This window comes from Falco cherrug, chromosome 2, assembly GCF_023634085.1.
Source record: "Falco cherrug isolate bFalChe1 chromosome 2, bFalChe1.pri, whole genome shotgun sequence".
Lineage (NCBI taxonomy): Eukaryota > Metazoa > Chordata > Aves > Falconiformes > Falconidae > Falco > Falco cherrug.
This window is the reverse complement of record NC_073698.1, coordinates 86,392,157-86,415,202: the sequence shown is the minus strand read 5'-3', so window position 1 is coordinate 86,415,202 and position 23,046 is coordinate 86,392,157. Positions and strand designations below refer to the sequence as shown.

At 40.4% G+C, this 23,046-nt stretch overlaps 1 protein-coding gene across 20 annotated transcripts in view; it reads right to left on the bottom strand.

The window, feature by feature from the left end:
- The window catches only part of DMD (dystrophin), a 1,162,157-nt gene that overhangs the window by 47,533 nt on the left and 1,091,578 nt on the right, over positions 1–23,046 (bottom strand). For all 20 annotated transcript variants that reach the window (XM_055701082.1, XM_055701084.1, XM_055701085.1 and 17 more), the window contains 4 exons: positions 17,816–17,890; positions 11,241–11,442; positions 7,798–7,883; positions 5,058–5,215 (listed from right to left, as the gene is read on the bottom strand). In XM_055701082.1, coding sequence (XP_055557057.1) covers positions 5,058–5,215; positions 7,798–7,883; positions 11,241–11,442; positions 17,816–17,890 — 521 coding nt within the window. The remainder of the gene's footprint in view (positions 1–5,057; positions 5,216–7,797; positions 7,884–11,240; positions 11,443–17,815; positions 17,891–23,046) is intronic.

Sequence of the window (23,046 nt, the reverse complement as noted above, 5' to 3'; positions counted from 1 at the left end):
CAGCTAAAGATTTTACATAAGGGAAGAAGTCTGAATTCATATAGTTTGATTCTGAACCAACAAGATCAAGCTGTAAAGAATATTAATGCTTCTTCTGAACACATTTCTGTGCAACTCCCAATTTTTATGGTAATAACAGAGTGAATCATGAAGTAAAATTCATAAAGCCCTTTCCAGCTTACAAATAACAATTTGTTATGGGGGGACATTCAAATTCATTATGTTCCAGACATCTGCTTTTCAGTATTTATTTTGCAGAAACAATGGGCAAATAGGAAGTTGGGTGGTGCTAGCAACTTCATGCAATACTTGGGAGTTGAATTTTTCCGTCTTTTCCCCTCTCTTCCAGTGAGCAGTTTAAAAATTACTTTATGACATATTAATGTTATAATGTGAAATATGCTCCAAAATACAATTGTGATTTTACATGAACAACGTAGTAAGTTTTTGGGACAGTGTCAGAGAATATAGCAGAAATTTCTGGTAACATTTTTGATGAGCTACATTCTGTTTATGTGCAGCATAGGAAATTAATAGAAAATAAATCCACACTGTTAATTTAATGGTATTTTTCATATGGGATAGAAAGCTTTATGTTAGTCTAGGTAAATATTATTTTGGACAAACTGAACTGAGGAATTCTTATGACTTCTTAAAGTTTAAAAGTGCAGAGCAAGCCATGAACAGCAGCCCTGTCTCCCTGGAGTCAGATCAAACCCTGTTCAATCTTGTCTTCCACTCAAGTGTGTTCATGTCCTCTCCATTGCTGGCTGGTAAGAAAACAAAAGTCAAGAATTGTGGCAGAGACAAGGGCCGTTTCATGGTCCAGAAACAGGATTATTATAAAGGTAACTTTGGGTGATACAAACCGCTTAAATCTGCCTCGGCCCTTGGAGCAAATGCTTAAGGATCATTACTTCGATCCCTTACGTTACACTTGATTGCGTTGACTACTCTAGTCAATGTTTTTAGTGTTGTGGCAAAGAGTAATAAAATAAAAAGCCATGAACCCAGAAGTGAATTAGCGTACAGTTTTATATCATCCACACTTGAAAAACATCATCTTCCTGCTCCCTACCCCCTATCCCTTAAAACCATTTTAAAATAGTTCTTTAAAGCAGTTCACTTGTAGGACTCTTCAAGAGTGCCTCCCAAAGTCAGGCACAGGTTCGCAAAATCTTCCTGAAATAAAACCAGAATTGCTGTTTTATGACATTTACAGCATAGCAGCTTGAGGATGGATTTGCTAGTTCTCTCAGGCCAGCTCTCCCCTGTCAGAGCCAAAAGCAGAAGAAATATCCTATGAATAGAAACAAGGGCTGCCTGAATCTCTCTAAAGAGATCAAGCCCATCAACTCTAACACTGCATTTGTAGGTTAATTTCATATAGACCTCTATATAACTATATATAGCGGTTTGTACATAGTATTGACATTTCCTAAACATTAAAAACAAACAAACAAACCAACCCACCCCTCACAAAACAACTACCCAACCAATTCAAATCACAGCATTTATGGCCAACGACACTATCAGGGTCCTGGCACAGGATTTACAATACCCAAACTCCACCTAAAAGGACTAACAGGCGCCTATTTCAGTTTTTATTTGTCTGTGTAAATACCCTGGATTTGGACACATTTAAGTGGTTGTCAAAGCCAGGCTGATCTTGCCTTATTATTGATGAAGTACAAATCTAGAAGTGAAGACTGTACAACACAGAACATCACAATACTTTCCTCTGTCAAAGTGAAATAGAACAAGGTTTAAAATACAGATGTGAATTAAATGTACATATTTTACTATTCCTTAGCTTCATCTGTACTAGTTTTTCACATCAAGTACTTCATTTCAAATACACCCTCAGAAGAAAGCATACTTAAAGCAGTTTATAACCAAAAACCAAATACCCAAAATTTTATTGAGAAACAGCAAGAGAGATTTTCATCCAAGCTGCACTCTGTTTTCACATCACATTTCTTAAACATCCCAGTGTCACAGTGACACATCCAAGGCAGTGATGTGAATTCCTAGGTCCTATTTACACTATACAAGGAAAGCATATTAATAATTTTCCACTGTGATTAAAACACAGCACGTGTGTCCTTCAGTCCATATCAATTCCCTATCCTGTTTACTTAAAAAACATACCCATCACAGAACTCAAAGAAAAGCGCTTTCATGCTGCAGTAGTACCGAATTCACTCGATTTTTCATGGATATATAGCCTGCTTTGATGCAGTCCAAGCCCAGGCAGAACTATATAGTCTTCAAACGGTCATTAGATCAAGCTCTTTGCTCTCACTTAAAAATATTTTTTCTTTCAAATCTCAAAGCAGAAATTATATCCCCCTGCACCGCCTAAGAAAGGTGAGTCCCGTAATATCCTTCTCCAAACAATTACCATCAGCGCCTTCCTGTACATAAAGAAAACTACGGAAAGCATGAGTTGGTGCTGAGGGGACGAAGAGTAACAGGGCAGGAGCAGCAGCCTGCGCTAAGGGGACCTAGGCTGCTGCCAGCAGCTGGGCTGGGAAGCCCCACCTCCCAACCCTCATTCCCAAGGACTCACACTTCAAACTGAAAAGCAGGAGAGATCTCCCCTGTTATCGCTGGGAACAGTAAACATCCCCTTTTTTTCTGCTGTTGCGCAGACAGACAAGGCCGTTGCCAGGGCACCTAACCTAAGGGGGCTGGGAGAGCCATTTCTGAAGCACACATTGTTGCAGACTCTGACATGACTGCAATTTATTGCTGGCTTATTGTCACCAGAAAGGAAAAAAAAAAAAAAAAAAAAAAGGAAAGAAAAAAACCCTAAAGAAAAGCATTCTTCACTGTGGGCATACAAAGAAAGACTTCATTTAGCTTCTACTTAGTAATGTAAACTATGAATCCTCAGAATATTTTTAAAAATTAAATTATCTCACTGCATCAAAGAGGCTGCCAGGAGCCCTGTGCAATCCTCCTTGGCTACCCAGCTCCTCCAGCCGCTCCGTTTCTCAGGCTGTTCCCTGCTCCCCACCCACCTGTCCCCAGCCTCAGGACCCTTGTGTCCCCCATGCACCACCATCCTACACTGAAAGGATGTCTCTGTGCTCCCCTCCTCCCTTTCTTCTGGAAAGGTCTTATTTGTTCCCCCATCTCCTCCATTCCTGACTGCTCCTTTCACTCATGCCTCATTCTAACCACCCTTCTGCTTCCTCCATCACTATTATTCCTACTACTGTTCCTACCATCCTTCCCTAAGGATGGCCCTTATTTTTCCACTCCTTAGTTCCTTGTCCTTCCCCTCCATCAGGGCTCTCCCTACGCTTCAATTTCTGCTCCTGTCTCCAGGACTCCATCCCACCTATTTTTGTATTTCTCTTCCTCGGTTGAGCCTCCCTCCCTCTTTCTGGTCCTCCTAGAAGATCATCAGTTCTGCTGCAACCCAGGTCAGAAACCACGCTCCTACTCTGCAGGTTAAAATGAGGCTACACCCAGAGGAAAAAGAGAGGCATTCAGCCCGCTGGTATGTCTTCGTTTCTCATCACAATGTTGCTGACTCATTTTATTCAAATAAACATTTAGTCCAAGGTCTTCCTACTTTATAAAAACTGTTTTTGTGTGCTTCATCACTATGAATTTTCTTGTTTTTTGCTTAGTATAAACACACAGGACGGCAGCTGCCTTTCCAAAAATATGTGGTTTTGTTAGATTCCAAGGTCACTTCCCTTATCAGTTTTTCAACAGTGTTCTAAGCGCTGTTGCCATTCACTTGGGAAAATGACAGGATCCAGTGAGTCCTAACTTCTGAGGAAGGTCACTTGTACAAATGACCTTTAGACCACCATTTTGTGTTGGTGTCACTTGGAAGCCCAACGTGGAACTTCAGGTTTTAAAGCCACAGCAGGGTCTAACCCAGCTATCAGCATTACTATGCATAGTTTATCAGCATGGGTTATCCACCCAGGATATGGCCCTATAAAACATTTGGAAATGGCATCAAATATACAGATTAGAATTATAAAAGGTCAAGATAGGAACGATGGAAATGGGAAATGTAAATCCTGTACAATTAACCTGTTAGAAAAAGTTTACAAAATACAGAAAGCAAACATCCCATCACAACCGAAGTTTGTGGTGCTTTTAGAATTACATCCTTTTTCATAGTCACTGTGTCTAAGAAGACTACTTCAAAGCATTAATATTCATTCAAAAAAAATTGCTGTGTTTTGCTTGCTACAGAACTAAAACTACCACATAATGAAACTTGAGCAGCAGGCAAAAAAGCAGACAACTCCTCCCCCAACCAAACAAAAAAAATCCCCCGAAGACAGTTAGGGGATGGGAAAAGAGCATTTCTTCCATTGTAATGTAGAAGATGCATTGAGAGTTAATCACACACCATACATTACCTCCCCTCCTCTACCTTTTCATTAAGCAGCTGTCTTCATCTTGTGCATTCTGTTGATGGTTACGATGAAGGATGAATAATTCCCTTAACTCTCTTCCTCCCCAGATTAAATAATTTATAAGTTTAAAAAGGAGCCTCCACTTTGCTGTGTACTCCTCAACAGACAGGACAGGAATTCTTTCAGTACTCTTTAAAAAAACCTGGAATTATCCATTCAAGCAGTGGAAGAAGCTCAGTGAGCACTCCACTCCTCACCCCTAGACAGCATTGCAGGCAGTTGCTCCTTTCCTATTGCTCCCCTGGGCGCTTGGCTGTCACTAGTATTTATACGCCCAAAATTTACATTAACCATTGTTGTTCACCTATATGGCAGCAATAAATGGTGATCTATCTTCTATTTGCAGGGTTCAGTTACAACATAAGCCTTGCTGACAATTATTTGCTGTTTAGATAACAGCATAATCTGGGCTTCTTCCACCACTGCCAGAGAAACGGGCTAAATCAAACACAACTTGTCAAAGCAATCATTTAATACACTAATGAACACCACCATTACAGGACCCTCAGTATCCTAAAGATTTTCAATCCTCATCAGAATGGACAGCCTACCTCGACACAAAATATAACTCAGAAAATTAACAGCAAGCACACATGAACTTACAAACTGGAAGCAGCTTCTGACACTTGGCTCGATATTGCTGCCCCCAAAGGAGGCAACTTCCCCCAGCTGCCGAGGGATCTGGATGGAGTCGTGCAGCAGGAGCCCCAGACGGCGCTGGTCGCAGAAGCCAGTGGAGCTTGCCACTTGCTTGAACAGGTCTGGAGGAAGGAAAAAGACACCAAAGCTAAAGCATCGCTACTGGGATGGATGCAGCAAATAGTGCTGAAGTTTGTACTGTTTTACATGCTTGCAACTGCAGTCAAGAGCCTTGGCGGACACGAACACAAATGCGTCTTCAGTTTGGCTGCTTCTCCTCCCATAAACTTCATTTTTAACAGCATTATTGGCTTGTAGCTGGGAAGAAAGGCCGTTCTAACACAGTACCTGTGGCTTTACTGATAATAGCAGCTGTGATTCTGTAACACAGCTAACCCAAACCGCAAGATCTTTGAGCCACAACATCATCATATTTTTAAAAATACCTTTTAACAGTAAAATAATCTCATATATAGATTTGAGCACATATATATATAGTGCTCAAATATATAGCACATTTTCAAGTCTTAGCAATCAACATACAACGCAGAGAATCCATTTTTCTTTCAGATGAGTTGAACTGAAAAACAAGAGCTCCTAAACTTCAATACATCATAATCTTTCAATCCAAGAGTATTTCTAAAATGAAAGAAATGCATTACAGTATGACAGAACCTGCCATCCACTGGGAATGTTAATATCATATTAAGTTTTCACTTCTGGAGTGAAATAAATGTCACTTGAAGCCATGTTCTGCTACTGCAACATTCTAGAAAAGAATCCTTAAAGGACACGATTGTTATACATTTGTAAGCCCAGTTTAATTTGGTGGGAATTAATTATACTACATATACATCAAGGAGGTTTTAGAGTTCATAATAAGAAAAATCAGGTGAGCGTTAACTGAAATATTTATTTGGTAATATCCCTGTTGACAATACATGACTTGAATAAATTCTCCTTACTTTTCAATGAGTTAAAACCCAAAAAGAGTGTGAAAGGTGGCTAGAATAAAATAATGCTCCTTTTTTGGAGCCCCCTTAATACTTCACCTGACACCAGGGATACAATTATAAAGGTGCTTCAGCACTGCTCGAGATAACTTTCCTAGCACTGCTTTAACACCTGTTTTCTTCAGAAGGAATAAAGGAATAGATTGAGAAAAGTTTATTTTTTAATTACATGAATTTCACTCTCGCCACGTCTAGTTTTATAATAAATAAATTTTGGGATAAATCCTTCCATCACCTTTGCAAGCCTGAGGACTTGTGCTCTAGCACAACCAACTCTGCTCTGCTGCACAAATGAGAGAAAAATCAAATCTTTAAGCGGTGTGACTCATCGCACACTTGCAGCAATAATAACAGCAACTGCACTATGACTTCGACATGGATGGTGAAGCCAGACCAAAGCCTGGCAGAAACAGTTCCTTGTCTCCCACAAAATTTTCAGCTTTCAATTTCCACATTAAAACATAAAGTGTTCTAAAACCTAAAAAATGGGGGTTATGCATTACCGTTTACACACACTGCAGGAGACTACGAAATATGAATAAATGTTTTCCTTTATAACTTTGATAATCCTCAATGAAATATCATTTTGAAAAATATCTGTACTGAGTAATTTTCTTAAAAGATTTTCTGAATGCTTTTTCACAACACCCACATGAAACATCTAGATATCTAAACTGTGACATTCATAATGATTGCCCTAAAATCTGATCCAATTATACAGTCATGCACAGACTCCATTGTTGGAACTGTCTGTTTTCTCTTTATCATTCTTTAGCTTTCATTAGCAGAACAACAGAATAATAACAACTTATGAAGAATTGCTATGGTACAGGGTCAAATCCTAAAGGTTGGGGTTTTACTGGGTTTTTTTTAAATGCATGGATGAGTAATACCAGTTCATTTAACCAGATAGTTACTCTTGAGAACTACTCTTACCAGTAGTTGTTTTCTGGATCCTAGCCTCTGTTAAACAAAAACTTCAAGTGGAATTTTTTCAAGTTTTTCAGGATTTGGTCCATTAAAATATGCAAAACTTGCATACCTTTAGTAGTTATTTAAAGGTAGTAACTATATTTAAACACAATGTACTTAATAAGACCCAGACCACGTTGTGGAAAACATTTTGAAAAGTTAAGGCATTTTAAAATGGTGTTAATGCAAGAAGTCCTGTAGGCACGCATTTTTGTGTTTGAAGGTGTGCTAAACCAACGGCCTCCAAAGACGGGTTCTTGTACCACAGGGAATGTGCAAGAAAATCCATTAAGGTGCAGTAAGAAAATATTTTTTGTTCTTTTAATAAATTACATAAAAAAAATTAAAAGTGTTTATTTCAACTTTATCACATACTTTTTAAATTTTTTTTCTATGTTTTTTAATGTACACAACATTTTAGTGCAGTAGTACATATATACAATTTATAAATAAATATACATCTCTTGGGGGTGTATGCTCAAAAATTTTTTACTGGTAGGGGTGCGATCAAAAAAGTTTAGGGATCACTGTGCTAAACTACATAAAACCATACTGAACAAGTCACTTAGAAGTATAAGGTGGAGCAAATTAACACATTTGGCATACGGATCATCTAAAAGAATGTTTCTGTATGCTACTTAAACGTTCATGCAATAAATAGGAGGAATAAACACAGAACAGATACATAAAGTAAACCCAAAAGGATTACATTGACTTACATCTGTATTTATCTTCCAGGTGTGCTTTACAAAGGGATACAACACCCGTTTTGAAAGATAAGACACGGATCCTTCCTGTTCGACCCCTAACAAAAAAGAAACACTGGCTGATAATATGATCCATTCATGTCACAATTTGTTTACTATAATGAAGTTCACTGCAGTACCATAGTCATCACAAATGAAGTCCCACATAGAACCAAGCTGCACAGCACATGCTGCCCGGTCATTAGGTAAGCTAGAAATGGAAGATAAAATGTTGTTCTGGCTACACAGGCATAGCTGAATTGGATTGTGCTGTCATATCAATTCAACGAGAAACAGCCTCATTTGGAAATACCTCTTTTTTTATGAGTAAGAGTAAAGAGTATTTACCTCATGCTTATTTGATCAGGCTTCTCTACAAACCACGGCTGAGCTATTCTCAGAGAAGATGAGGTCCTTGACAGAACAGCAAACCATCCCTTTTGCCAAAGACAGTACAGTTTCACTTTCATTAGAAATGCAATGTAGCAGTTGTTTTTAGAACGTCTTTGCTTACTGCCTGTCAGCCCTGCTCTGACTTGTTTGAGAAAGCAACAGGGGGCTAAGCACAAAAAAGCAGCCTCTGCCAGCAGTGTGCACCAACACAGGCACTTGTAAGATGTTCTAGTAGATGATGAAGTTTGCCTAGAAACCACGAGAAGGCAGGCAGGCTGTATAGTTATGCTGTTAATAACAGAATGTGGTTTCTGAGCTCTTCCTTGCTGCACTCAAACCTGTCCTGCGCAGCGCCGAGGGGCTGGTATGCTCCACATCAGTCCCTGTGCTGCTTCTGGTCAGCCTTCCCCTCATGCTCACTCCTGCCTTATAACATGCCTGCGCTATTACTTTTGTTTTTTAATGTGACTGTGAGAAAAACACCCTCCTTTGTGTGGCAGGTGACACAATGACAAACTTTCTCATTTCTCAGTCATCTGGTTTAGCTCAGTTCACTTCCAGTTGCTGGCTTCCCCCAAGACTTGTATTTCTGACAGCAATTCAAATATATAACATCTATTGCAAATGAAGACATATAAAACATAGAAATTAATGCCCAAACCCAACATTTTTGAAGCAGGGCCTTATCGATAGTTTTGAAGGGTCACCAGTAAGAATACCACTGGTAATAAGATAAATCATGTACAGGCATGCCATAGTCATGCATCAGGCTGCACTGTTTGGCAAAGATGCACGTTGTCTTTTTAATCCTATGAAAGCATTGTAGGAGCTAACAGTGCTCATTTACCCACCCATCTCCCCTGCAAACACATGAAAGGTGCAGAAACAAACCGGTGGACAAAGCTGAATTTATAATTTGCAACCCTTTAGTAAAGAATCTTGTATTTTTCATCACAGATAAGCATTTGTTGTTTACCTATGCTTTCCACACTCCACTCCTCTTACTCCTCTCCCTCAAATCTTTTCCAAATTAATTATCATTTGTGCATTGAGAATCTCCTCCTGATGAATACCAGGCTCATGCAAATTATACAAGAGAAAAATGTAGAAAGATGATTTCTCTGCAAGGCATATTAAATTGAAACTTGCATGAATCCTGAGTTGTTAGTTCACTCTCCTCTCCTCCCAAGTCAAACTAATAATTTAGCATGCTACTGCAAATGAGCATGAGTGACTGATCAATTAAAACAAATCTAAAATGTACTGGATTTGCAGAGCTGTGCTCATAATTAGATCAGTCATTGACTGTGAATTTGATTAATATCTTTACAAATGACAGTTTTCAATTATAAGTAAAGTAAAGATTCAGTACATTTAATTAAATGTCTCCACTACCGCTATGCACTTCGGTTGATCTCTGCCTATTAAGTTTACAATGAAAACTAAACACATGTAACACCAAGGTCACTACCCTCACTAGTGTAATTCAAACCTGAATTTTGGAAAAAAGCTACAAGCTTTCCTCACACATAAACCACCTCTCTGTTTCACTGTGTCCTGCAATATGCAGCTCCGTAACATACCTAGGGAATTGCCTGGAGGCAGCCAATTGTGATTTCTAATGCTGTTACTTCCAGCACAGTGCAACATAAAGAAAACTAGATTGGACCTGGCAAATCTAAACTGGATGGTCCAACTCAGGGGCAGCCTGTGTAACGAACTTTAGTTCCCTCTCTGCCTCTAATGTGGCTGATCTGGATTCACATCCTGAGCACCTATTTTTTGTTTGTTTGTTTGTTTTTTCCTAACTGTATGTCTTCATTTATATGTTATGTAGAGCTGATGATAAATCAGAAGTGGATCAGATTTCTGTTAAAGCCAAAGGAGATTAAAGACAGGAAACCTGGCTCTTAAATTAATATGGCCCCATTCCGTACTACCAGTATCCTACGCAAAATATAATGTAGTGGGCAATTCACTTCACAGGATACTGCAGCTGCTAAAGAGGACCGTAGCAACTGGCTTATCACAAGAGACTCTGTACAAATGTGCACTTTTTTTTGCAGGTGATCATCGAAGCTTCAGTGCTGTGACAAAGGGTGGATGGAAGAACAATGTTATGGCACTTCAATACAGTTCAAAATGTCAATGGAAATACAGTAATTGTCCCATGTCCTTCCTTTTCCACACATAAATGGTTCTGCCACAGTACTGAGTGTGTCTGGCTGAAGGTAGCTGATAAGAACTTTAAAAACACCAATAAGTACTTCTACTGAAATTTTTTTCACTACATTGACCAAATACAAAAATAATGGCTTATTCTAAAGTTAGCTTACAAACGTGTGTTGGAATTTGTCTATGTGTTATGAGCAGCATCATTAACTCACTGAACAAAAACATCTGTAAATTTTCTTAAGGTGAATTTACTCTGTTGTATTTATACTTTTAGGCACACTTTAAATTTTAGATTAAATATTTCTCATCTCTGCATCTCCTGACTACTAAGGGCTGCAAGCAGATTAGATTAGGCATGAGCGTCTTCCATCTTTGAACAGCAATTATAGATTGAAAGCTATACAAAATGAACAGCTCTGAAAAGGTTTACATCCAGAAGTACAAATGCATGCAAGTCTGTATGACGGTGTTCAAACTGTTGCTTCTTGATAATTCTCTTGAATTTCTTTATCTATATAAACTAAAAAGCCATACAAAGCCATGACCTGCTGAGAACATGCAGTCCCAGAACTGCTCCAAACACAGAACTCTGCTGAAAAAGTTCTGTTTCCCAGCTCTCTCGTTATTTAGCTCAGTAAATCTAGGATTGTAAGCCTAACCGAGGCTGTACTGATTCAGCTAAATGCAGCCATTAAACCATTAGGTTTATTAAACTTTCACTTCAACTATTTACGCAGCTTCAAGCCGTTCATGTTATAATGAGGCAGATGGCTCCTTACACCTTCCCCCTCCCCCCGTGCTATTCAGAAAGCTTCTGAGCACCCCATGTTCAGAGCACCCATACATACGTGTCGTAGACATTCAGCAGCCAGTTGAGGCACATGTCTACGCAGAGAGGAACGTTGACCAGGTTATTGTGCTCTTGTTCCAGTCGATCATAAATGGTGGTCAAGCAGTTAATGATCTGCAGAATATCCATCGGCTGGTCATTTTGTTTGAGGTTGTGCTGGTCCAAGGCATCACATGCAGCAGACAGACTCAGGAGATCCACTGTTACAATAATAATAATTATTATTAAAAAAGCAACAATAAGATGTAAGAGAAACAGCGGTTGTATTACCCATACCCGAAAAGTAAACAGAATAATTTACTTGGCTTACACCTCTGTCCAGACGTTGTTTTATGTCCTCTGAAAGCCAGGTGTAAGACTGGTTTCTAGACTCCTACAGGTGCACTGTTTATTCAGCTGTGGTCTTACAGAGTAGTGTTTATAAAAAGTGAAATCTATTTCATTTTTAGCTGTAAAGTACCTATTATGCTATTGAATCCTATGAAAATATCACACATAAATTACTATGTAAGTAAAAATTACAAATTTCATGTTTTATGTTCCTACAGATAGACAGGCTAATTTTTGACTACTGCATTCACGAAACGTGCTCTAAACATAGCACACATCATCTGCTTTCCTGATATGTGCCATCCATTTCTTACAGAAATCGAGCAATCTCAGCCAAAGAAAACTCCACAAGGAATATACAAACAAATCACAACTGAACCGGGATTAACATCTCTCGTTACTTTTCCTCTGGGAAGAACAGGGAAAAGAAGGTTCCAGAAACAATAAATGGCCTATTTCAATATTTATTAATGAAATTTATCCATTTTTAATTCCACAGAGCATTTACATTTATAATTATCTCTATGACTTTATGCAGTAAGACACATTTAAACTTCGCAGTCAACATACAACTGAGTTTTTTTGTCACAGACATTTAAAACCGCAATTTTTCTTCCAAACTGTCAGTTGCATTTTGAAATTCAGATGTCCAAGGCAAAACAGAATTCCCCTTCCTCATTGCTTAAGTTCTGCACACTAACATTACCAGCAGCATCACACGTTGGGGGTCACCGAATCAGAGAGTTCTGGGATGTTGGTTTACAAAGTAAAACACTAATAAGAACAAAAGAAATCAGAAAATTTAGACTACTGACACAGATCTTCCCGCTACCACATGAAAATAGTTTGTAAATCCTTGCAGTGAATTTCCAGGGTGTGAGCAACAGCAATGTTAAAGCCCTGATGCCGTTAGTCCTGCTCACACCATGAGCAATCACAAAGTGCAGCATGATTCAACATGACTCAAGGCAGTAGCATCTGGCCCAAAATGAACTGCCCAAAATCATTCAGAAAAGTCTTCACAAAACTGGGAAATGAACTCACCCAACTGCAAGACCAGTTTTTCTCTCATGGGAATGAAAATGTGCTTTCTTGGGTCCTGGTAAGCAACACCTCTTGGTAATGTAAAAAAAATAAAAATAAAATAATAATAATAATAAAAAAACCCACGTGCAGAGGCTACATGCAGAACCCCATATCCGTATAGGAATTTTTAAAGAATGTGATCCAGCTTAAGGGTGTATTTGCCAAATTGACACCTGAGTATCCTATTTTACCAAGGATGAAATTGGCCCTTTGATGTCCTAGTGGAGATGAAAAATACTTTAGCTGCAACACAGGGCTGCTTGGTAATGCAGCATGGACAGTATGCTGGGATTTCAAAATTGCCAAAGAAATTTCAGGAGTGTAAATTTCATAGGAAATCAATAGGGACTTCTGCTACTAAATCCCTTCAGCACTTCTGAAAATTTCATCCTGTGGGCCTGACATAATCTGTGGTAGAGTGAATAAGAAAAGCTTGGGAATGCTATCCTCATTATTATAACAAGAAATTTAACTTTGATTCTGTGGTTTTCTGCAAGGTTTTATTGGAGTTTTACTTTTTTCACATTAGCATATAGATATTCAAAGAAAATAGTTCGGAATATTATGTTTAACCTACTAGCATATAAAATATAGCTATTCTAAGGTCAGTGTTATATCCTGCAAAAGCACATTTATCAGACCCATTCCTAGGAGTCTCTGAAAGATGCTTTCCTTCTAATAATTTATTAGCCAAATTGGAAACGGAGCACTGCCTTCACAACACCTTTAACTCTGAGCTTTAGGCTGAACTCTCAGTTCCTTTGAGACTATGAATCAACGGTAAATAAATGAACCCCTCAGGCACCCGAGTGGCAGCTTAATTATATATGCAGCTGCTGCTAAACATGGGTCACACCACTTTGCGAAAGCTTTTCCCACTAATAAGCAGCAACTTCTGAAAAACTTTTCACTCCACTCTTCATCAGCCTCCTGCCCTATCTTGAAGTTAGTAAAACATGTTCATCTTATAACAAGCAAAAAGTGCCTGCCACCATGTTCTTCTTTAGGAAACTTCTTTTCATGGGAATAAGAGTGGCTCTGGCTTTTACCACAATAAGCTCCTCCTGCATCTTTCCTAGCAAGATTAAAGACGGGGGGGGGGGGGGGGGGGGGGGGGCTCTCCAGAACCAGGAATTGCATATTTGTTTCCTGAAAGCAAATATGGAGGTCCCGTGAATGACAGACTCACAAGATAAGCCTCAACAGTCACACATGTATTGAAGAGTCACATGTATATTTGCTGTCATTCAGTGATTTGCAAAGCTTTAATTGAAATAAACTTTATGCTTTGCACCTTTTGTGTGTTCTCTGCCACTGTGTTATTTTCTATTTTAAATTCCAAAACTTGTGTAAGCAGTAGCTTCTACCTTATTTTAAAACCTAAGTCATCTATACAAGTATTTCTTTGGCCTCTAAGGCAAGAGAAAAAATGTTAAGATGTTTGTACCTAGACACCAACCTATAGCCAGACTGCAGGAAAAGTATGAAAGACCACCTGGAATAACTAACCAACCGGAGGACAAAAGTGACAAATAACAGGCAGGAGAAAGTATGCTGTGGAGGTCACATACTGAACTTAGGGAAAACTCAACATATGGCTGGTGATAAAGTATGTAAAAAAGGTGTTCCCAGAATGCAAGATCATCTCCTCTGTAACCTGCTGCTGTTGGCTGACACATTAATTTTATACACGGTAGATTAAATACATTTTTTTTAAAGTAAAAAAGCACCTTAACAGAAGCTCTTAATATTTCCTTTTGCTGCATCTCCAAGAAAAGTTTGTGAATACATCTCATTTTATTGGCATCACAATGTTCAGATGTGGTTTGCACTTGAAGATCAGATCTTTTAACAGTAGCAAAATAAGAAAGTCAGCATGCTTTGATGTGATTATCAAAGGAAACCAGACATTTAAAAAACCCCGGTGCAATAGTTGCACCTGGCAGGTCCACAATAATTTGGAAGGCTAGGATAATACAGCCACACTTTCAGCTCTAAGCTAAGACAATACACAAGCATTTATTTATTAAGGACTACCATTTTCCATATTCTTCTTTAGGTATAATATCCTATGCCTTAATGTTCATTGGGCTGATTTACAAACTGGAAAGAACTAAAGTCAAAGTATAGTTCATTTTCAAAAGTGTTTCTATTCTTGCCACAGAGAACAGGCTGTACCTTCACTGCACTTCTATTGTGCACACATCTTTCCAGCGCTCCTCAGCAGACAAAACTGCTCTGCTTTTCATGAAGTTTGCAGAAAAAAATATGCATATATATAAACTCCTGCAAATGTAAAAATGAAACAAAGAAGTAAGAGCTGAAAGCAGCACCTACTGCAAGTGGAATTTAGGGATTTTTTTTGCTATGCGTAGGAGCCCTGAAACACAGCACTGTGTTCTATTTCTACTAGTGCCAAACTGCAGCAAAGAATTTTGTAATTAGTTGGGTTTTTTAAGAAAAATAAATTAAACTGAGTTCACAAGTGACTCTGAAATCACAGAATACACAAATACAACGATGGTGTCTCCAAGCAAAAATATTTGTAAGAACAAAGACTGTTAACCAAATTCCTTAAATACTTCTCCTTAGATACAAGTATGAAGAACGTGCTAAACTAATCAGTGTAAGCGCCACTGCATGTCTCTGAAAACATATATTCTGAGAAAATCTACCTAAGTGTAACCTTGAGAGATGAACTGACTTCAGTGCATAATTACAATTCCACACTGTAAAGTTGTGGTGGGCTGCTCCTGGCTGGATGCCAGGTGACCACCAAAGCCAATCTGTCACCCTCCCCTCCTCACCTGGACAGAGGAGAAAAAAAAAATGTAAGAAAAGGCTTGTGAGTCAAGATAAGCACAGGGAGAGATCATTCACCAACCACTGTCCCGGGCAAAACACTTAACTTGGGGAAATCAGTTTAATGTACTACCAATCAAATCAGAGTAGGATAATGAGAAATAAAGCCAAATCTTAAAAACATCATTCCCTCCCCCTACCTCTTCTTTCTGGGTTTAACTTTATTCCTTATTTTCTCTACCTCCTTCCCCCGAGTGGTGCAGGGGGACAGGGAATGAGGGCTGCGGTCAGTTCATCACACGCTGTCTCTCCTGCTCCTTCCTCCTCAGGGGGAGGACTCCTCATACTCTTCCCCTGCTCCAGTGTGGGGTCACCTTCCATGGGAGACAGTCCTTCATGAACTTCCCCAACATGAGTCCTTCCCATGGGCTGCAGTTCTCTGTGACCTGCTCCAGCATAGGTCCCCTGCAGGGTCACAAGTCCTGCCAGTAAATCTGCTCCAGTGTGGGCTCCTCTCCATGGGTCCACAAGTCCTGCCAGGGGCCTGTCCCAGCATGGGCTTCCCACGGTGTCACAGCCTCCTTTGGGCATCCACCTGCTCCAGCATGGGATCCTCCATGGGCTGCAGGTGGGTATCTGCTCCACCATTAACCTCCAGGGGCTGCAGGGGGACAGCCTGCCTCACCATGGTCTTCACCATGGGCTGCAGGGGAACCTCTGCTCTGGCACCTGGAGCACCTCCTGCCCCTCCCTCTGCACTGACCTGGGTGTCTGCAGAGCTGTTGCTCTCACATATTCTCACTCCTCTCTCCCGACTGTGCAGCTTTCCTCCCCTTCTTAAATACATTACCAGAGAGGTGCTACTACTGTCACTAATGGGCTTAGCCTTGGCCAGCGGAAGATCTGTCTTGGAGCTGGCTGGCACTGGCTCCATTGAACACGGGGGAAGCTTCCGGATGCTTCTCACAGTAGTCACTCATGTAGTCCCCCTGCTACCAGAACCTTGCCATGCAAACCCAATACAAAAGTTCACGATCAGTCTAGAAGAACTACTCAGTGGTAGGAATCAGGGTAATACAGATAAAACAGGATGCAAAGTTTTGCACTTTCACCATAAAAACCGGATACAAGTTAGACTTGTGCACTGCCAGCTAGAAAATCTTGTAATTCCAAAAAGTTTAGTTCCTTACTTCAGTGCTGCACTGATTATAAATACTTTTTACAGCATATCAGTCCAGTTTCTTTACATTACCCTTCCATGATGAGTGTGGCAGCAATGCTGTGCCATGGAAAGATGTTTGTATTTCTGATCATCATAATTCATTCTTTGTCACTGAACTCAGGTTGAAATCTTATATTATGCTACAAAGACTTTTCCCTTATTGTTTTTTTTTTTCCTTTTTTTCTTTTCTGTTTTCTTATACATTCAGAAATTAAGTCTGTTCATTAGTGGAATTCACCCATGCTTGTAAGCCTAAAAGTAAACATGCTCTAAAAACACCAAGGTTTGACACAGTTCCAGAAAGCATGTGAGCACAAATCCAAACTTGCGATAAATCAACAGCTGAGACATTTGCAACTGTGGCAGAAATTTAACCCTGTAATTAAATACCAAATAGTGAATGTTAAAATATTTTAATAACCCTCCAAATTGTACCACCTAATAAACAGCTTGCTTTGGCAACCGATTGGCCTAACAAGAAAACTATGAGCAAATTATTTAGCTATCAGGTTACGATAAGCTGAAGAGGAAATGTAACTCCAGTGACAGGTAGAATAGCAGACACCAGTTGAGTGAATTAAAATGTTAGAATGTGCACATCACGAACATATGGCTCATGAGAGACTTCTGAACATAAGCAAAAGCTGGGGAAAAATGAAGCTAAATGTTTATTGTGATGATCTCATTTAAAGGCAACAACCCCTCAGGGTTCAAGATTCAACTCAACAAACCATTAGCAAACCCAAACTCTCACTGTTCCCAACACACTACAATCCTGCTCCTTTGGTCTTCAGCTGTAAAGCTGTGGCTGACACAGGACGTGCCTCCTGTGATGAGCACAGTGAAAATACCCGCCTGAAGAGTATAAAGAAACATGTAGGGGATGTTAGCTTTGTTTTTCATCCGCTGCTCTGTCTTACAAGGGACAGATCTGCAGACCACCCAGCACTTTGGTTTCATAAGAAACATGAAAACTTGTGGCAGCAGAAGACCCTTCAGGTGAGAGGTTTCCAAGTACCAGGCAGAGCTGGGGGTATGTGTGGGGTTTTTTTTTTCTGCTTCTGAAAGTTGCAAACAAAGGTGTGCATTGATCATAGGGTCTTTCTGGCAGTGAGGCACATGCTCATACTTACAGCAGAGTGCTTTCTGCAGCCTGCGGAGTTTCATGGCAGTCCTGTACGCTGAGAACCTGACGTTGTTCAGGTCAGCTGTAGGGGGGAAACATTGAAATAGCAGATCAGCTTTACACCTTAGAAACAGCCAGACTCACAAAGATGTCATTAAGTTAAACTAAAAGACTATACTCATCGGTTAAAAGAACACAGAGGAGAAAAAAAAGTTAGAAACTCTACTTCACCAAGCAAAAGCCCTCAAACCTTGACAATCAGTCATCCAAAAGAAAAACATTAAGTCCTAAAGTGTTACTTCCTTTCGTTCAAAGTCACTGAACTTAAGAACACTCGAAAGGACAACATCAGTGACTGCAGCAGTGTTGTCTTAAAATACCGCAGGCACTGTGAGAAAGATAAGAACCTGAAACGCCTCCTTGTCTGCCTGATACACCAGCCAGGCTGTGTGCAGGCAGCCCCAGGAGAAGAGCACTGCCCAGGAAAAAACTCAGCTACTGCTAAAAAAACCCAAAACCCCCCCCCCCCCCCCCAACTTAAAAAACCCAATGAAACTAATGAAACTTTTGTGCTTTCCACCTAAGCAGATCCCAGCCATGCCCTGAGATACAGAATCTTCTTGGCAAGAAGCCAGCTCACCCAGCCAGGTGAGTTCCCAGGTTCCCACCTCTGAAATGGCAGGGTGCCAGCGGGCTGCGGCAGCACGGTGGGGAACAGCACCCAGCTACAAATACACGAAGTAGTACAATTTTTGCTTGAGCCTTCCTTCTCATGCGGTTAACAAAATAAAGACAGAACAAGTCCTCACTGAATAGTTTCACCATGGCTGGCAAAACCACCCAGGACACTGCAGGGACAAGGAAGGCCCCACATCAAACCAGTCACACCACACCAGAACAACAGAGAAGTCTCCAAGTGCACAAGCAGCCCGGTACCAGCTACCTGAACATTATTAAGCACCGAATTGCAGTGATCTTCACAGCAAGGCACAGCAATCGCTCTGTAGCCTAAGAAGCAAACACTAGACAAAACTGGAGAGAGAGAAAAAAAAAAAAAAAAAAGAAAAGAAAAGAGGGGCTGTCTAGGTCCAAATCTGGTCAGGAAACTGCATTTGCATGTTTCTCCTCTGTGAAACCAGACTGCAGAAGAGACACTTAAGCTAACTTTGTCCCTGTCTTTGCTGAGGGTGGCCTTGGGCAAACCCTATTTACAAGAATGAAGATAAAATTCACTGGAAGTATGATTGAAACTACTGTGGCTGAATTCCTGCCACCAGTACCAGTACATCAGCTAACTCGTAATTTACAACCACATTTGTCATACCAAAACTAGAGCGGAGACACACCACCGCTTGCATTATTCAGAATCAAACTCAGGATGCTGAAGTGACCTCACAGATCCGCCACAGGGCTTTCGTTTATGCGAGCGGATCAACAGATACCTAAGCTAACTGTGTGCAGCTTCAAGCTGGTACCTTCATCAGAGAGAACCTAGGTAAGCCATCATGGCTGGGGCAAGTCCATGAACCGATGCTGTTTCCCAAGTGGCACTACCAGTGGCAGCACTGGGAACTGAGGAATGGTGGGGGGCACTCTCGTGTGCTGCAGCATGGCCAGCCCCACTGCTGAAAAAACAGACGGCTGCTGGCATGCTTTTGGTCCCGTCACCTACCCAACTAATTCCTGGGCACAGGTACTCCTGGGCGTTTAAGTGGTCCAGTGACCATTCCCAATAGATCAGTTAGCATTTTGTAATTTAGGGGTTTTCTAGCACAGAAATGGACTGTTTGTGCCAGCCAGTTTCAGCACCTGGCAATACTGCTGAACGCATTTCATTTACTGATGAAATCCATCAGTCTAAGGAGGGGCTAAGGAGTTAATGATGGGAAAGTGTTGGGAAAATGTAAACTACTATGTAAATACAAAAAGAACATCAAAAAACATATACACTGGCTCAGAATAAAGGTTCATTTAGCCCAATAAGCTGCCTTGAAGCATGGTAGGCTCTTCGAGACAATATAATGATAAACAGGGCAAACACAAAACAGTTCCTTGCTGGCATATGCGCTGAAGGTGCTATAAAGCTGTCTGCAATGTGGTAGCTTGGGTATAACTATCCCAACATCATTTACTATGCTGTACAGGTACAGGTAGCAGAGGGAATATACTCTCAATTACATTAATTTTAATTATGAGTAATTTGAGGCTTGATAATTCAGTAATTTCGTATACCTTAATAAAAGCTGTGGAACATTTCTAAAACAAGTCTTACAGCAGAAGGGAAAGATTCAGCTTTGTATGTAATTTTTTTTTTCTTTGCACAGTTCCATGCACCTTTTCAATCGGCAGTTCTCCTGTGTATTGCTCCTGCCAGCTCCCTCTCCCTCAAGTCGTCCTGACAGGTCCAGAAACCTTAATGTGGTGTGGAATACTGTGAGCAATTTAAATAAAGCAACTTAATTTGTCTTGAAGGAAAATTAACAAAGCAGTCTCTTGCAAACACATGGTGACTTCAGCTACATTTTGTACTCTTGTAAATCTGCACTTGTATTCTGGAAAAGAACATATACTGGACTACGGCTAGCATTTGATATAATAAAGAAGCCTTACCTAAATTTTCCCTGAGTATTCTGAAAAAAGCTTCCCTAATTATTATTTACATTTTCGGAAATAGTAGTAAATATATACGCATATTTCAGGCCTTGATCAGGGCAGAAAGTACAATCCATGAAGACAGTTAATCCTGAAAGTGTTATGGTTTACATTATTTTCCTGCATATGTAATACACACTGAATTTATTACCAACCTTAATGACACTGATGCCAAGAAGCATCTGCTGTAAATGATCAACAACCAATGTCAGGAGCTAGTTTCTGAGCCCTCATCTCAGGTTTTCAGAAAGCAGCAGCAATGTCATCTTTTGGCTCTACATGCTGAGGCCAAGCGTAGCCATCGCATGCTTCTGCTCCCACCTTCACTGCTGTTATCAGTATCAGTCCAAGCCCAGTTGCTCTGCCAGCGTCAAACGCTCACCTCTAGTCTCCGTTATGCCACCACCTCCACGCTTCTGATGGATACCTCTCTTACCAGGTGGTGACAGTCATTTAAGGTCACTGGATTTTAATGATTTAGGTTTTCCACTCCCTACTCCTATGAAACTGCTGGTGGTGTCTTTTCCTCCCCCAGAGCTACTGCTGGAACAAATGTGTCGCTCTGTGCAGCAATGAGGGGAGCCCGGGCCTCTCCTAGTTGGGGTCAAAATATTTCCCTTGCTGGTATATGACCCTACTTGAATGAACCATAGAATACAAGACTGTCAGGGAAAGAGACCTGGTCACCAGTCTCAGAAGCACTGGAGGTAACGTCACCAGTAATAGCAAGGGAGAGACTCTGAGTGAGGCAGCATAAGGCACTGCCTGGCCAGAAGCCAGCTGATACTGCTGGGAACGTGTGGAGGGGGGAGGCAGGAGGCTCTAGCAGCAGCAACCTTCCAAAGGCCTGTGGAAAACACCAGTAGTTCCTTCCCTGTGGTTTGTTTTTGTGGGTTTTTTTGTCTCCCACTTCCTGGGTCCTGAGGGATAAAATCTGATGTTTTCTCCACTCCCGAACAGCCCACTAAAAGTCAGGAACCACTAAGCCTTGACTCCAAAGCTTTTACCACCTCTGAGCAGGCTGGAGAACTCGGTATATCATGCAAGCTTACTTCCAGCCCTTTTCTCCCACGCCTAGAAAGTGTGCACCATCTAATCATTCAAATTAGGTGGTCAGAGGGCCAAAAAGTCTTTGAAGTATGTGAAACTTTTGCAGGTTGTTTAATGCCATTCCCTGTCCTCATTGCTCAGAAGGTCACTTTCAAGCTTTGAACAAAAAATGTAAAAGCTCAAGAGCATCATCTGTTTATGGTCTGAAACTATGTAGTGGAAGAGGTCATCTGGCCCCTGGAAAGGAACAGCCTAGGAAATGATCACATGGGAGTGTTTGGTGACACTCATACTTACATCCCAGAGCAAAGAGAAATCACAGTTCTCCCATCACTCTGCCATGACTGACTTCTCTGTTCAAAGGAATATAAACCTTTCTAGGGGAGAAGATTTAAGATCGCATTACAGAAGACCCGTAAGACTGGGGAGGTGATACAGCTGATACCTTCATAGCTATGAAGGGTTCCCACCAACACAGCAGTAAGGTCTCTCAGTGATCTTCCTATGCTTCTGCTGCAGCCCTCCCACTGTTGTGGTGAAAGGAGTTCAAAGTGCTAAAGCATCAGTAACACTCACAAATTAGGAAATCTTTTGCTGCTTTCTTCTTTTCATTATAGACATGACAAGCAACTCCCTTTGCTTCGTGGCAATGAATGCAGTAGGGAGAAGGTTACCTAGAAAAGTGATTTCTTCCATGTCCATCATGTGTCTACAACATATGAGTATGTTCACGCTCGTATTCTTATTTTCATTTATATTAACATGGGTAACATTGAACAAGGACTAGTGCTTTTCTCACACATGCAGCTTTAACAAAAAGTGTCAGACTGCTGATAGGAGTAACTCAAAACAGAAATAATATGGAAAGATGATCAGATAATTAAAGCCTAACCTTTTCTGCATTATTCTGCATGTTGAAAGAAATCTCAAAACATAAGGGTTATGCTCTTCCTCAAAAAAACTAAGACAGCCTCATCAACACCTTTTCCAATGCTGTATTCCTACAGTACTGTAGAAGCAGCTGTAATTACACATAGCAGAACCTTTTGCCAGTGGATAATCGGGAAAACAAAACAAAACAAAAACCCAAGAAAACAAAACATGATCAATTTGAGAAGTGGTCCGTGATTTGTACCAAAAATTCAAATCAGCTACTGGAATGTCCCACGGACAACTTGACACAGTATCAACAATTAAGATGTAGATTATTTTTTTTTAAATCATTCCATGCAAAATTCCAGATACACTGGGGTATGAATATTATTTTATGAGGAAAACCAGATCCTCATATTCTTGAGTCTTGTTGAACAAAATAAGTTAGTAAACAACTAAAAGCAATAAAAACCCTAAAGAACAACATATTTAACAGGACACTTAATGTCTAGCAGTTTAATGTCTAGAGGGGTATTTGTTTTTGCTCTTTAGTAGTCACATCTATAAAGCAGAGTTTAAGTGAGGTGTTTGAACTGCTTTCCATGGTGGTTCTTAAACAGGATAACCGCGCTACAGTTGCTCTGGTTGCTGAGAGTGCTGAAT